Consider the following 15604-nt stretch of genomic DNA (forward strand, 5'->3'; position numbering starts at 1 on the left):
AAGAAGTACAGTTCTCGTGGGCCCGAGCGGCTTGGCCTGGTGCCTTGCGGCACATTTAGCTGTGTGCCTAATCTCCCAGAGCAGCGCCCACTGCAGCAGGCCTGCTATTCTTTACCATCTGGAGCCTGGAGTTGATATTAGCTTGAACCACACATGCAGGAGAAAAGAAAAAAGAAAAAAAAAAAAACCCTCTCATTCCCATTTAACTGAAATTGGTGGCAGAACAATGCACCGCGCCGTCTAGGCTTTTACACATGGAAGAAAGGAAAGAAAGGGTAAAGTACAAACCTTCTCCTTTGTTTTCTGGTTCTCTGCTCTGAGGTCTTCATATTCGCCTATCGCTGAAAGGAGAAAAAAAAGAAAAAAGGAAAGCAACATTATAACACTATCAAAAGTTTACCCGTAGGAAAACCCTGGATCTAACTAACCACTGTTGTCTTATTTACTAGGTCGGGGTGGGGGCGGGGTAGAGAAGAGGCTACAGTAGAGTCTCTGCTTTAAGGGTAAGAAAAAAAGAGACCACAGCAGGTGTGAGCCCACCCGGACAAAATTCAGATCTTCCCAGGTCACAGAGAGACCGAAGAGCCAGAAGTGATCTGGGACAAATCACTTCTCTTTGATGCTCGGCACCTGGGCCCGTTAAAGGAGACAGGTGGGTGCTCCGTGAAGCTCCTCCCACCCGTTAGTCTGTGGTGCTGTCAGAGAGGCTTTCAAGTCAGCCTCTGGAAGATAAAGGAGGCTCACACATTCCGTTCAGCCCCACACACCTGCCTTATGCACAGAGCACACGATGTGTACCAGGAGCATTCAACTACGAGCACCTATTTCCGGGCACTGCAAACATCATCGATTCGAAAGCCACAACCAGATACCAGCCAGATTCATTTCACGAAGTTGGAAAAAATATGTGAACCATTTGGAGGCACTTCCCACTTTATGAGAAAACAGCAGCCTCTTACTGAAAACCCTCTACTGCCAGAAAAATAAAGTAGTCTGAACCCCCACCCACATTCATCTTCTGGCCAAAGCACCATTCTTAGATATCCTCGCAGTTGAGAATACGATGTTCACAGCTTAGGATGGGAGGAGAGCATGACCCGTGATTCAGGATGGAACGAGATGTATAACGTGGGCCTCCCGGAGCCGGTTCCTGCTCCCCCACCAGCGCCTTGACTGGCACCGCAGAGGCAGGGCGTGCCCAGGTTGCATTCTTATACTTTTACTTTAAAAACATTTAATTGGTATGTACAGAAAGCTCAGTTTTGTTTTTTTTTTCTTAAAGGACTGAGTTTCTTATTTCCATGAATCGCCCAAAGAGAGAAAAAAATAATCTGAAACCAGTGGTTTCAAGAGCATCCCAGATAATTTGGTCATTAATGCCAGGAGTGTAGGCTTCTAACCCCTGGAGAAGAGAACACCTCAAAAAACACACAATTCACATGGTGAAGTACACCCTTTGTGTCCTCCGTCAGTGATCCAAAGGGTTTAGAATAGCTATGGCAATAACAGGACCACAACCTTAACATCCAACCAAATGAGCAAATGTTTATGGGATTACACCACCAATGCCCAGAAGTTTCAGTGGCACTCCAGGACCCTCTAAATAAGAATTAATGGACAATTTTATTGAAGCCAAAATGAATCCTTGAAAATTAGCCCATAAAAGAGATGAATGGATACAAGTAAAGATAATAGCCCTTTTAAAAAAAAATTACATTTTCAACAGAAAAGATGAGAATGAAGTCCTGTGTACACCAGCTCCCAACCAATGGGTACTGATAAAGTTGTCCTTGGGTATAAAAAATCAATAAGATGACCGCCCCCTCCCTTTTTTTAACAGAAAGAAACAAAACTAAGAGATTGTAAAAATATGCACTTATGCACTGGGTAGTCTATGGTTGTGGTCCCAAATCTTATAACTATATCTATTCTTTCAAAAAATATATATTTATTGAGAGACTTTGGTTTACTTGACATTTAAAAGTACCTGCAGATGAAGTTGCAAAATCAAAACTGATTTACCACTCTTTTCTTGACGACCTACTTTATAGAGGTACAAACAAACAATAAAGGCTTGTAAAACCGTGATCTCATATTGACACTGAGAAAATTTTGTTCTATTTAAAACATTAGATAACAGCTTTGAAGCTTTTAAAAAATACTGATACTTTTCTTCCATTATATTACCAACAGAAAGCAGATGAAACACCACAGACTCCCAACCACAGGGTCTTCATGAAACGCATTAATTAAGAACCCTTCACCTATCATGCCTTAATGGAAACCACAGAAATATGCTTTCGTGTGACCATGTGCAACTTAAAAAGGTAAAGCCAAGTAAAGGGAATGGAGAGGAAAAGTACAGGAAGAATTCAACCACTTGGCAATGGGAAGGGGGCTTCTGGGGGATAGGGGATAAATGGAGAGAAAACCATTTACTTATATTTTTATTTCCCTGCAGACAAAAAACCAAGCTCACTGCCCTAAATAAGATGTACATACACACACAAACCCCAGAGTGAAAACACATGTAACCAACCCTAACCTCAGCGAAACTGGCAAAAATTGAAGTGACCTATATTATTCAGTTACTTCTTTTTTGGCAATGTTGAAGGGTCACAGAGAAAGCCTTCTCTTTGTTTCAGAACTGGCTCCCTGGTTGGGAAATTTTTTTTAAATGAGTCGCACAGCTCAAGTGATTTGGTGATATAGCTCTTCCAAATCTTGAAGTAACCAATACAAAAGTAAAAATGAATATGACCCTGTCATATAAAAGCTACCCGTGGCTTAGGAAGACTTCATCTCTTGGGTTTACACGTACAGTTTATTTCACTGAACTATGAGGTCATATAACAGTAATTAAGAAGTATAGCCGAGGGACAATGGTCTAGTTGATGACTCTCTCTGAATCTCAGATCCCTCGTCTGAAGAATAAGAATCATCATCATTCATCTTTCTCACGGTGTTGTGATTGAGAGTTAACATGTAAGATGTAAGACTACCTTGGGCATATTACATGTTCATTACATGTTAGCCATGGTTACTGTGACTGATATAGCAAAGGACATTGAATCCCAAAACCCCAGTACTACTACCCTCTGCCAGATAAAAGGAGGAGAAAGGGGGATAATGATCAATGGTACTGTGCTGTAGTTTGGTTTGGTTTTGTTTTGTTTTGTTTTTTTAAAGAAAAAAAAGGAAGGTGTCAAAGTGGTGGAAGCATGGCTGGGAGCTGGACTTTTCAATCCGGGCTTCACATTATGATCACCTGCAGAGCTTTTAAATCATACAGCCGCCTACCCCCTCTCCACCCACCCCAACCCAAGATTCTAATTTAACTGGTTTAGGTTGGACCTTGGGCACCATATTTGTTTTAGAAGTGAGCACCCCAGGTGATTCTAATGTGCAGCCAGGGAGGGGAATCGCTACCTAAGAGTATGGAATGGAACAAAAAAGGGGGATGTGGAGAAAACGAGGAGAATATCAGGCAGAGCACGTGTTTCAAGATTCATGCTGGTTTTCTATTTCTCAACTCCCTGATGCCAAGAAAGGGAGTTTTCTTTCCAAGCTGCAAATCATGATACAGCCAGCCCAGAAAGCTGATGAATAGACTTAGTTGTTTCAGAAGCACGACGCTTCAAGTTCATAACTATAGGCCAAGGCCACGTCTGGCGAGGGTGGATAACAATCATGGTTTGCCTGGGACTTTCCAAGTTTTAGAACGAAGAGCCCTGTGTTCCTGGAAACCTCTGAGTTCCAGGCAGATTCATCACCTTAGCTCAAGTATAAGCACCAGACAAGTACTTCTAACCAAGACCTTCTAGACCTATACTGTCAAGTATGGAGTCACTAGCTACATGTGGCTGCTTACAGGTAAACTAATTAAAATTAAATAATTAAAATTCAGTTCTTTGGTTACACTTGCCATATTTCAAGTGCTCAACAGCTACATGTGGGTAGTGGCTACCACACTAGACAGCAGACACAGAACATCCATCCCAGGAGGAAGTTCTACTAGACAGTACTATACTGGGCGTCTCAGTCTAGATAACCCTACAAGCACCTCAAACTCTATATGCTAGAAAGTGAACTCATCAAACTCCCTTTCACCAAAATCTCCTCCCTGATGGGATCATCATCTGCCTGGTCTTCAAGCTAATACCTCAGAATCATCCTTGATTCTTCTCTTTCTCCCACCTTCCAACAGGTCATCAAAATGCTCCCATCTCTTACAAAGTCTCTCCAATCTGTCCATCCTCTATAGTAGGTCTCCCCTAATTCTAGTCCTCAATAATGGTAAAACCCTCTCAGGTAGCCTCTAGCTTTCCTCTATCCCAAGTTCATTCTTCACAAAGTAGTTAGCACAGTAACAAAGCAATCTGGTTACATCATTCTTGGGTTTAAAAGCACACAACGACATTAGCTTTACAACCTGGGACACCCATCCCCACTCCTGCCATTCAGTCTTAGAGACCACCACTCAATCCATCACACCCAAAGTCCCAATGCCTCCGTGGCCCCTGTAAGATCTTTCATACCCAGATGTCTCTATAAACAGGTTTCCTTTGCCTGCAATGTCTTCGCCACCTTATCTTCCCTATGTCCTCCTTGACAGTGCAATTCAACTGTCATTTCCTGTAAGAAGCTCTCCCCACGTATCTAAGACGAAAATCAACATCTGTATTTCTAATGTACTACCAGAGTACACTGTCCATATATCTCTATTAGAGCATCTATATATAACATTATAAATTATCTGAACATAAGTCTGTTTTCTTCTCTCCCATTCGATTCATTATTATAGACCTCACACCCAACAGACTATGAAGCAGAGTTGGTACCTACGTTGACTGAATGGCTGGCTCACAGAAGCCTGGGGTATGGAGCAATTAAGCCAAATGCCAAAGTCCCCATTTTTTAAATGTTTACTTACTTATTTGAGAGAGAGAGAGCAAGTGAGAGCACAAGCAGGGGAAGGGCAGAGAGAGAGAGGGAGTCAGGGGATCCAAAGAGGGCTCTGTGCTGACAGCAGAGAGCCCGATGGAGGGCTCAAACTAACGAACCACAAGATCATGACTCAAGCCAAAGCCAGACACTTAACCAACTGAGCCATCCAGGCGCCTCTAATGGCCCCATTTTATTTATTTATTTATTTTATCTATTTAACGTTTATTTATTTTTGAGGCAGAGAGAAAGAGAGCACAAGCTGGGGAGGGTCAGAGAGAGAGGGAGACACAGAATCTGAAGCGGGGCTCGAACCCACAAACCACAAGATCATGACCCGAGCCGAAGTTGGACGCTTAACCGACTGAGCCATCCAGGTGCCCCAAACGGCCCCATTTTAAAAATGAAGATACACTGGACACCTGGGTGGCTCAGCTGGTTAAACATCTGACTATTGATTTAGGTTCAGGTCATGATCTCACTTTTCATGAGTTTGAGCATGGAGTTTGCTCGGGATTCTCTCTCTCTCTCTCAATACACAAATAAACTTTAAAAAATTAAAAATTAAAATAAAGATACAAATGCACAAAGAAGTCAAATCCCACAGTGAAAATACTGGAGGCAGGACCAGTCTACTGGTGTCCAAAGTCGTTCATGTATAGAACATGACTGAGCATTACTGTGAGCAATGTGTTAAAACACTAGACCAGAAATAATCTCCTAAGGTGAGGACTCTGTCTTTATGCATACAGATCCCCACATCTAGCACAACGTCTGACATTACAGCAGGCACTTGATAAACGTGTGTTAAATTAAGGAAAGAGGAAGAATGGAACCAGATCTTCACATGAACAACTTGTGAAAGAGCACATACTCGCCTCCCCATATTAAAAGGGTCTCTTGTACCACATGTTACAACAAGATACTTAATAAAAGTGAAGCTTTAAATAGCCATCAAATACAACCAGAAAAACACTGCCTCATAAGATCTTCTAATGTAGATTCTCCATCCATTAAGTCGGCATCTTTGAGACTCAAGGAGCCTTGAAACACCTCTTACTAATGGGGAACGAGGAGATGAGTCGTAAGAGATAATGTTCAATTAGGACATTATTCCCTTCTGCACACATGCCAATGGGTCCTCTCTTAGAGCCAGAGTAGAAAGAGGAGTCATTATACCTCCCTTGTTAATTAGAGCACTAGACCAGCCAGAGCAAACACTGGTGGAAAACCCGATCAAAAACCAACGATGACAGATTTGCCATCTGAAAAGGAAATATGGCAAACCCGAAACGGCTGCATTACTCGGTAGAACACCACGGCTCAGTGTTAATGAATTCGTGATGCTTAAGAAGTACTCTCGACGAACTACAGTAATGACTTCAAATTAACCAGGAGAAAAGAAGGAAACTGAGCAGGTTTAAAATACAGACGGAAGTCTGGTTTCCCGTCTGGTGGCGAGCTTCGCCGTCCACACTCCTGTCCTCGCGGCAACACAAAGGCTCCACAAACCAAAACTCGTCGTAGGTCCGTCAGAGAACGGAGGTCCCAGGGCAAACTGCTATTCCTCGGAGTAGAGAGATGGGCAAGACAAGGGACAAGCACAGCTCCCAGGAGCAGCAGCTGAGGGACAGGGCGCCTGTCACCAACCAGCGCCATGACCGGAACCCTGAGCGGCCGGAGGGCAAGCTGCGGAAGGCTCACTCCTAACAAGTCGGACAGCTGAAAACTCCAGGGGGTGGGCCGGTGCCAGTTTTGCCTCCAGGGGTGCTCCCAGGTCCTGTCCTCCCAGTAAACATCAGAGGAGGTCTCCCAACTGCTTCAGGCGGCGGGGGGAGGGAGCCCTGTGGGAATCTGCCCAGAGCCTCTATTCTTCTCAGCAAGGCCTGCCCTCAGGAAAATTCTTTCCTCAGGAAGACAGGAGCCAACTCCAGCCCCCTCTAGCCTGCCTGCCTTATCTAAAGGAGAAACAAAGCTGAGAGGCACAAGTGAAAGCCACAGCCTGAGGGCACAGGCTCACCAAGGCACTGGGACCTTATCACAGGGCCATAGCAGGCTTCCCCTCCCCCATTCCCTACCCCCATGAGTATTAATAGCAGAGTTCTTCCTAAGTGCCACCACTTGGAAGCAACTACCAAGTACATCAACAAGGGAAGGGCTAACCAAACTATGGGACACCTATACAAGTATCATTCAGTGATAAAAAGAGATACCGAGTCACAAAAAGACATAGGGGAACCACGGTAACATGCATATTGCCAAGTGAAAGAAGTCAATATAAAAATCCACACACTGTGTGATTCCAACTCGATGACATTCTGAATAAAGCCGAACTATGGAGCCAGTGAAAAGAGTTCGGGGGCAAGGAAGGCGCGATGAACGAGCAGCACACGGAATGTCTGGAGCAGTGAGACCCTTCTGTGTGACAGTGGAATGGTGGGTACATGTCATACATCTGTCAAAACCCACAGGATATGTAACATAAAGAATGAACCCTGATGTAAACTATGGGCTCCAGTTAATAATACTGTATCAATACGGCTCCTCAGTTTTAGGAAATACACCACACTAACTCAAAGTGGTAATAACAAAACTATGAGTGCAGGAAGGTGAGGGGCTATGTGGAAATTCTCTGTACTTTCTGCTAAGGTTTTCAGTAAAGCTAATACATAGAAATTATATATATATATATGTATGTATGTATATATATCTATATGTATATATGTACATACATATAGCTTTTAAATATATATAAAACAGAGCCCTACTGATTTATGCCATACTGGATTTGAGATAGAATCAAGGCACTGAAAGGATCCTAATATATTACTGTTCATTGTACCATACAAAAATTTCAGAACTCATGCTTTAATATTTAAAATGCTTACCAGCATGGTAAGCAGACAAGAATGAAAGCCGTGTTCCTTCTGTATTTTAAAGGCAAACGCTGTTGTCAAAGAGAATAAAATCTACAGCATGAGGAAGTTGAAAATATGCCTACTTCTTGGATCCACCTTTGAAAACTTTTCCCACAGCTGCACTTACAGATACAGGTGTACAAGAATGTAAGCAGCGCCTTTATTTTAAGCTTTAGATTTACAGCAAAATTGCAAAGATGGTACCGAGAGCTCCCATATGCCCACACTCAGTTTCTCCTGTTATTAACACCTTACATTAGCATGGTGCCTTTATTACCATCAGTGGACCAATACTGACACATTATGAACTAAAGTCCATACCTCATTCATATTTCCCTAGTTTTGACCTAATGTTCTGTTTTTCTTCCAGGATTCCGCTCAGGTTCCATGTTACATTCAGTTGTCACCTCTTGGCTGTGAGTTTCTCACTCTAGAGACATATACTTACCTATAAATATTTCTATATGTATCACCTCTACTTAGATGAAAACATGAATCCAAACCGATGTCTACTATCTACTGCCCAAAGCATTATCTTTAATAGCAAAGACAAAGAAGCATAGAGATGTCCACTGAGAGTACATCAACTACCTTGGAGGAAATCGTAGCATGCAACACTATCCAAATCAATTTTTAAAGATTCCATTCTATAAGTACTGATAGGTATTCCATAATACATATTAAGTGATAACTACATATGTGTGTTCAATTGCACGATTTTGGAGAGGTAAAGGACAAAAAGTTAACAGTGTAACTCTGAGGAATGGAAAGGGGGTGAGAGCACGCATGGCCAATGGGACTATGCTGCCCTCAAAGTGGAACACAACCTTAGGTATTACAATGGTCTGCAGCCTCCGAAGGATGACAGCACATTAAAAGATGTACAGTATATCCATGGTATTAAAAATTTCATGGAGAGAAGAACAGCTGGGGTAAAAATAGTTGGGAGTATCTTACAAGACTCCTCAGGAGAGTAGAATGAAATAAAGATTAAGAAACAATGAATCAGGGGAAGAACTTATTGTACTTTCCACATTATATGCTTAACTCCCCCCCCCACCGGCAATAAGCAGATGTTTATTTTTAAATTCAATTTAAAACAAAAGTAAAATTGAACGACCCAGTAGGCATGTTACATGAACAGTGAAGTTCTGACCAGAAGACATAATTCTTCAGCCCATGATGAGTGTCCATCTCGTGGAGGGCTACCCATTTGGTGCCACTGACATGGTAGTTTACAAACTTTAGGGGGAAACTGCATTTTTAGTGTTTACACCCAACACCAAATGTCCCCCAAAGCCTAAAATACTTACTATCCGGCCATTTACACAAAAAGTCCGCTGACTTCGGATCTATGGTATATTTGCTTAAAAACCTTTGTTTGGTGCATTCATACGGTGGAATACTATTCAGCAATGCAAATAAACAAACTACAACTACACGTGATGCTGATAAATCCCACAAGGAATGAGTCTAAGAAGAGCAAATAACGTATCCTGTATGATTTCATTTAGCTCATCTTCAGAAATTGGCAAAACTTACCTTTGGTGACACAAAATAGCATCGGGGAAAGGCAAGTGAAAATGACTGGAAGGTTACGAAGGGATTTCTGGAAACGTTCTAAGTGTTGTTAGACACTTTTCTTTTTCACTGAGATGCTCATTCGTATTTCGTACACTTTTCTCAATCTACATTATATTTTGTTGTGAAAGCAAAGCATCCTAAGTGTTGATTTTACAAAGATACACCCAGATGAAGAAAAATGAACTGACCAGTCTTTTCATAAATAAGTAAGAAAGGGCATATGTACCCCGATTATTCAAAGACCGGTGGCCCCTGGACCACACTTGGAAAAATGGTGACGTGAAGCCAAGTTTGCACTTGCTACCATAGCAACCATTTAATCCCAAACCGCTTTCTACTGACTGACTTTGTATGTACCCAAAACTGACAATGCTTCAGCTATTCCTGACTGATATGGTCCTGGCGGTAGGCAATCGTTTTGGCCCCTTTTTTTGAAATAATGCTCTAGCTACTTTCTGGCCTAGAAGTCAACGCGACGCTGGGAGCCTCTTTAATGACCAACTGAGCTCTAAGACTAAGCCTGGCTAAATTTCCATGGGAACCTTCAGCACCATCACTATAGTCTTGGGGAAAATGGGAATTACCTCTAAAGATGAAATGTATGTTACCTTGCTTTATTTAAAGCCTATTATCTTACCATAGGATAGTGTTTTCAGTTTGCTTGGTGAGGTTTGGGTCCCATGTTGTAACATCGTTAACTGTTGGGTGGTCATCACACCCTCCAAAACTTCCTCAGCGAGTTCCAAAGAGCGTGGCTACTACACTGACCAGTTTAGTGGCCGTCTGTTGTCTGTGTCTGCCCAGCCTGCAAAACACCCCCCTTTCTGGTAGCAGCACACCATTCTTATTTGGACTACCACTCCAATCCACTGGCCTTCGTGGGGGCTGCCAATCAAGGTGCCCTGCTCCGCCCTGCCCCAAAGGACTCAAACCCATGACCCAAACCACGCCAACCAGACCCTCTTCCTGGAATTCACAAGGCTGCCATCATCTCTAAGCTGGGACCTCCTCACCAGCGGGGACAAGGTTTTATTCATCTCTCGCTCTCTGATGCCTAGCACAGTGCCTGGCTATGAATATTCAACGCACGGGGGATGAATAAATTACAGAGAAAATCATGTACCTTAAACAAATGCTGAGCTAAGTCGATCATTTCCCAGCAGAATTCTGGAGGGGGAGCAAATCGTACGCTGTTTTGTAAGGGAAATGTCCACTTTAGTAGCTAAGAAGTATGCATCGGAAATAGTATTCCGAGTTGCCATTTGTCAGTGCATTAAAGATGTCAATCAGTCCAATAAAATAAAGCTCCAGAAAGGACAAAAAGAGAATTCCCTCATTACCTCAACATCTGCTTGAACATAAGCAATCACACACTGGCTAATTTTTTTTAAGGGACATAATATAACTTTCTAGAAAGACATAATATAGCTAATTATACCATTCACTAGGAGGGAACATACCATGTTTTGAAGTAATTCAGAAGTGGGTGTGATTTATAAGACACAGAGCCTAGGGAATGGTAAGTATAAATTAGAGATTGTTCATATTATGACAGACTCCGTCATTACATTTCACAACTTTTGTCAGAAGCAACCTTATTCTCCACACCAGTGAAGGCTTCACATTAGGGAGGGCTGCTGTCAGTTCTGCCATTCAGAGTAGATAGGAATCTTCTTTCTGAACACCCTCCTGGGGACCGGGTTCAAATTTTTGACTAAAAATTCACTAAGGAAGAAATGAGATGAGGAAACCAATAAACATGTAGAAAGAGTTCAAACCTCACTGACAACATCACTTAATTTTTCTGACGGTACAGTCTTTGTTCATCTTTGCTCATCAAAAATTGAGAAACTCGTCAGACCGTCAAAATCAGTCAAGACTGCTGTTGATCAACGTTGACAAATGTTCGGGGGGATGGACACGGCTAGCGGGGAATGCGAACTGGTACAACCGTTTTCGGAGGCACCTTGATGAAGCCTCGCAAAACTTTATGTTTACCATGGGGCACTCAGGGGGCTCAGTTGGTTGAGGGTCCAACTTCTGCTCAGGTCATGATCTCACCGTTCGTGGGTTCGAGCCCCGCATCGGGCTCTGTGCTGACAGCTCGGAGCCTGGGGTCTGCTTCGGATTCTGTGCCTCCCTCTCTCTCTGCCCCTCCTCCACTCACAATCTGTCTCCCTCTCTCTGTCAAAAATAAATAAATAAACATTAAAAAAAAAAAAAACAACCTTTCGTCTACTTGCCCTCAGATCCCACAATTCCCTTTCTAAGAATCTATCCTAAAAAAAAAAAAATGTGTAGTTGTACAGATTTGTGTGGTTATTTGATTCTTGATTATCTACTAGACAGTAAACCTGGTGGACAGCAAGGACTATCTGTTTGGTTCACTATCTACCTCCAGGGCCTACCTCTTGGGCCTCATTCATGGTAGGTACTTGGTAAGTATTTGTTAAAGGGATAAATGAATATGTTTACATGGGGTTGAAAAAGGAAACTACAGTGTGCATTAATAATGGTTCTTCTTGTCCTCATTAAGTAGGAGTAGTGGAATTATTCACAATGTTAACAGGTAGTAAAATATATATATATATATATATATAGTCTATCTTCAAAAATAAATCAAACATACCATCAGCTTACAAAATTAATGATCTTACAGGTAAGAGCCCAAACACCTAGTTGCCTGTTTTTCCACCTCAAATTCCTATCTTCCCAGTTTCATGGGTCAAATACCAGTTAAATGCCCTTGAAATAAGTCAATTGTTATCACAGTCTATGATCCAATGACAAATAAATGCTCTGGTTTTGAGATGGGCTGAAAAAATCCCAACACCCGTGTAGCCAGACTCAATCCTAAAAAAAAGTGCACCTTCTAAGACAAATTTCAAGTCTCACTGTTCTGCCTCTGATACGCCCATCATCAAGGAACTACATCCTCTAAAAATACCAAACCATGGATTTGCTTTCCAGTATCTGAGAAAGAGCCAAAAACTTAAGAATCCTCCCTTTTCCTCAGCTCTCAAATCCAACAGAGACAGAGAATGTATTCCCAAATCAACTATAAACAACGTGTGCATTCTCTGCATTGTTAATCTACCCTTGAAATAATACTCAGAATAGAAAGAGGTGAAGATTTTTATTGCATCATTATTTGAAAACCAACCATCCATCCAGAACTCTGATATCCAACTGACAGGTATTACCAATGATGAAAGCTCCAACCATCTAGAACACCAAATAAGAGTCTCTATGTTATGCTGGGGGGGGGAGGAACGGGAAAGAGTGCTATTAGAGATAAAACACTAACAGAATCCAGCCCCTCAACACTTGAGAAATGTCAGATAAGGGCAGTTTGCCCACCCACTGAATTCACTGATGCTTGTGACTTTATGACCTACTCTAGGATAGGAGTTCAAAGTACTGGGAAAAGCCATTAATATTTACCCAACACTTTCTAGATGCTAGATACAACAAAGGAAACGGGCTCTGTCCACTTCAGGGTGGTAATAATTTCCCAGGATCACAGGACTGGTAAACAGCTGTGCTGAGATTTGTTTCCAGGAGTGTGAACTCCAGAGGGGTCCACATACCCTTGCGAATGGTATGCTTGCAGTTTCAAGGAGCAACAGGTGCATGGACCTGGGCAGGGCCCAAAAAAACCGTCTGGTTTAGCCCGTGCCTTTAGTCAGGTAAGGCACCATCGCCGCAAGCCTTGGTGAGCTGAGCCAACAGAAGTCAAAGAGCTGAGAGTGAACACCAGGCTCGGCCCCCGGGCAGGGCCCCTTCCACTACGTGGCCGTGTCACCAAGTGATTCAGAAAAGCACAAGTTCCTACACATTGTTACTTCCTAAATCTGTGCGGTTCCTCGCTCTCCTGACCCACATTCTCAGGCCACCTTTGGGCAGGGAAATAACAGTGATTTTAAATGTAAAGAGCGTTGAACGCACACTTGATCGCTACTTTGGCTTTGTGGAGGAGTGCGGGAAGAGGTGAAGATGATTGATTGGAACCCTTCTTGAGGGGGAGGTAATCTCCAGGGCGCGGGGAAGTGTGGAAACGCATGCACACGGCCTGCCTGGCTCTCCTGATGCCCGGGGCCAAGTCTTAAATCCGGAAGCCCAACACTGGCAGGGTGTTGGCTCACTGACTAATAAGCTGCTAAAAATGGTAAGTGGTCAAACACATCGGGGCCTGGAATTGTGGCTGGGGAAGGAAAGAGGAACTAGCCCGAAGCGGACTGAAAAGCAGGGCAGGCTGCGAGCGGCGGCGCTGCAGGCCTCCCCGCGCCAGTGTGCAAGGGTGGGGCCGGGGCTGGCGAGCGGGGCGCGGCGGGGCTGCCCACACCGTCCCCTCCCGAGACGTCTAGCCCGCCCGCTTCTCCCGCGGGTGAGGTGGTGCCGCGGGTCCTCGTCCGCCCCAAATCCCGGCCCCTTCCCCCCACCGCGGATGGCCGGGGAGCGCCGCCCGCACTGCAGGGCCCGACACGCGCACTTGACCCTCGGCCCCCGGCTCCCCTAGGCGCGCGGGGCGCGCAGGACGCCCCCGCCCGGGTGACGGGGCTGCGGGGTGAGCGCGGCGGCCGCGACACCGCCCACCCAGCTCGCCGCAGCCCAGACCCCGCGCCCGGGAGCCGTCCCCGCCCACGGGCCGCGCCTGCCCGCACCTGGCGGCCGCGCGCCCGCCTACCTTGCTCCTTCAGGCTGCTGATGAGCTGCAGCTGCTTCTCCTCGTCCGAGCTGTTCATTTTGGCAGGTGGGGCCGGGAATAAAGGAAAGGAGAGGCGAGGGGTGCAGCGGGGGGAGGGGGAGGAAAAGCAAGATGCCGGTGGCGTGCGGCTGCACTACCCGGAAGTTGGGTCTGCTCCCGCTCCTCCTCCTCCTGGCGCCGAGCGCGCTAGTGAGATCATCCCCACGCACCTACTCCGCGGCCGCCGCGGTTGCACCTGCGGGCGGTGGGATGGGGCGGGGTGGGGGGGGAAGCGGCGGGCAAGAGGTGGGGCGGCGGAGGGAGCCGCGGCCGCGCGGGGCCACAGCCCGTGCCAAGCCTTCGGCGACCGCTGCGCCTCGCCCTCTCCCGCGAAGGTCTGCGCCGCAGGATGCGCAGTCGGCGGGGCGTGGGACCCGCGGGTCCTCGTCCGCCCCCAAATCCCGGACACCCTTCCTCCAGCCCCAAGTCCCCGGACACCCCGACGCGCAGTGGGGGCCAAACCGGCCTTGGGACTGCGGCGTCCCTGGAGACAGCACTTTGAACGCTGCCGCTGGCTGCCCCCCGCGAGCCACCGAGGGAGAGCGGGGCCTGGGGGCCAGTAAAGCACCCCAGGCTTCAACTCCGTTCTCACCCAGTGGAGTCTGGGGCCGGTGTGGGAAATCAGGTGCCCGCAGGGGCAGGCTCAGTGTGCAGGTTTTGCACCTTGAAAAACAGGCAGGGACTGAAACCGGCCGGCCCGGTAAAGGAACGCCTCCGAAGCAAAGGGCATAGTCGTCCGTTGCCAGTGACCACGGCCCAAGCGGCTTCCCCCAGCCGCGCCAGGTTTGGGGGGTGGTCGGAACGTGGGCCCTGCAGCACGTGGACCGCAGGGCCTCGCCCAGCATCTGCTCTGCGGTGACAGGACCGTGCGCTTAGGGAGGCTGCCACTGCCGTCCGAATGGCGGAGGCCACACAGCCGCCGGGCCTCAGAGCTGGCAGAGTGAAGCCTGGCATCTGTCCAACGTCACTGCTCTCTGCACTGTTTAAACCCGGCTCTGGCTTAGACCCTGGCCAGAAGAGGTGTGGCAGGCTTGTCAGATTTCACAATGACTCTCTCCAAACCCCATTTTGCTAGTTGATCTTTGGTCAAAATCTTCTGACCTCTTTGAACCTCATCTGCAGAATGGGAATAATAACCAATATCTACTCTCCAGGAAGACACAAAACACCAAATCTAGAATTTGACCTACACTGATTCTTTCCTTCCTTCCTTCCTTCCTTCCTTCCTTCCTTCCTTCCTTCCTTCCTTCCTTCCTTCCTTCCTTCCTTCCTTCCTTCCTTCTTCCTTTCTTTTAATTTACAGGTCAGGAAAAAGGGGTTGTGGGGGCTAATTCTTAGCTAAAAGAGGCACAGTTCTTTTACATTCATGATTAAACATCCAAAATAAATTAGACTCACTTTACGTCTGGTG

At 45.6% G+C, this 15604-nt stretch overlaps 1 protein-coding gene across 3 annotated transcripts in view; it reads right to left on the minus strand.

Moving 5' to 3' along the window:
- The window catches only part of SHTN1 (shootin 1), a 100097-nt gene extending 85804 nt beyond the window's left edge, over positions 1-14293 (minus strand). Inside the window, exons 1-2 of one of the 3 annotated variants that reach the window (XM_039237316.1) lie at positions 14134-14290; positions 289-341 (exon numbers count right to left, since the gene is read on the minus strand). In XM_039237316.1, coding sequence (XP_039093247.1) covers positions 289-341; positions 14134-14191 — 111 coding nt within the window. In that variant the 5' untranslated portion in view covers positions 14192-14290. Of the gene's footprint in view, positions 1-288; positions 342-11507; positions 11531-14133 lie in introns of those variants that run through there. The other 2 variants (XM_039237318.1, XM_039237317.1) reach the window with 2 other exon arrangements.
- Positions 14294-15604: the final 1311 nt, after the last annotated feature.

The sequence above is a fragment of the Hyaena hyaena genome, unplaced genomic scaffold (genome assembly GCF_003009895.1).
Source record: "Hyaena hyaena isolate Hyena2069 unplaced genomic scaffold, ASM300989v1 scaffold_124, whole genome shotgun sequence".
NCBI lineage: Eukaryota > Metazoa > Chordata > Mammalia > Carnivora > Hyaenidae > Hyaena > Hyaena hyaena.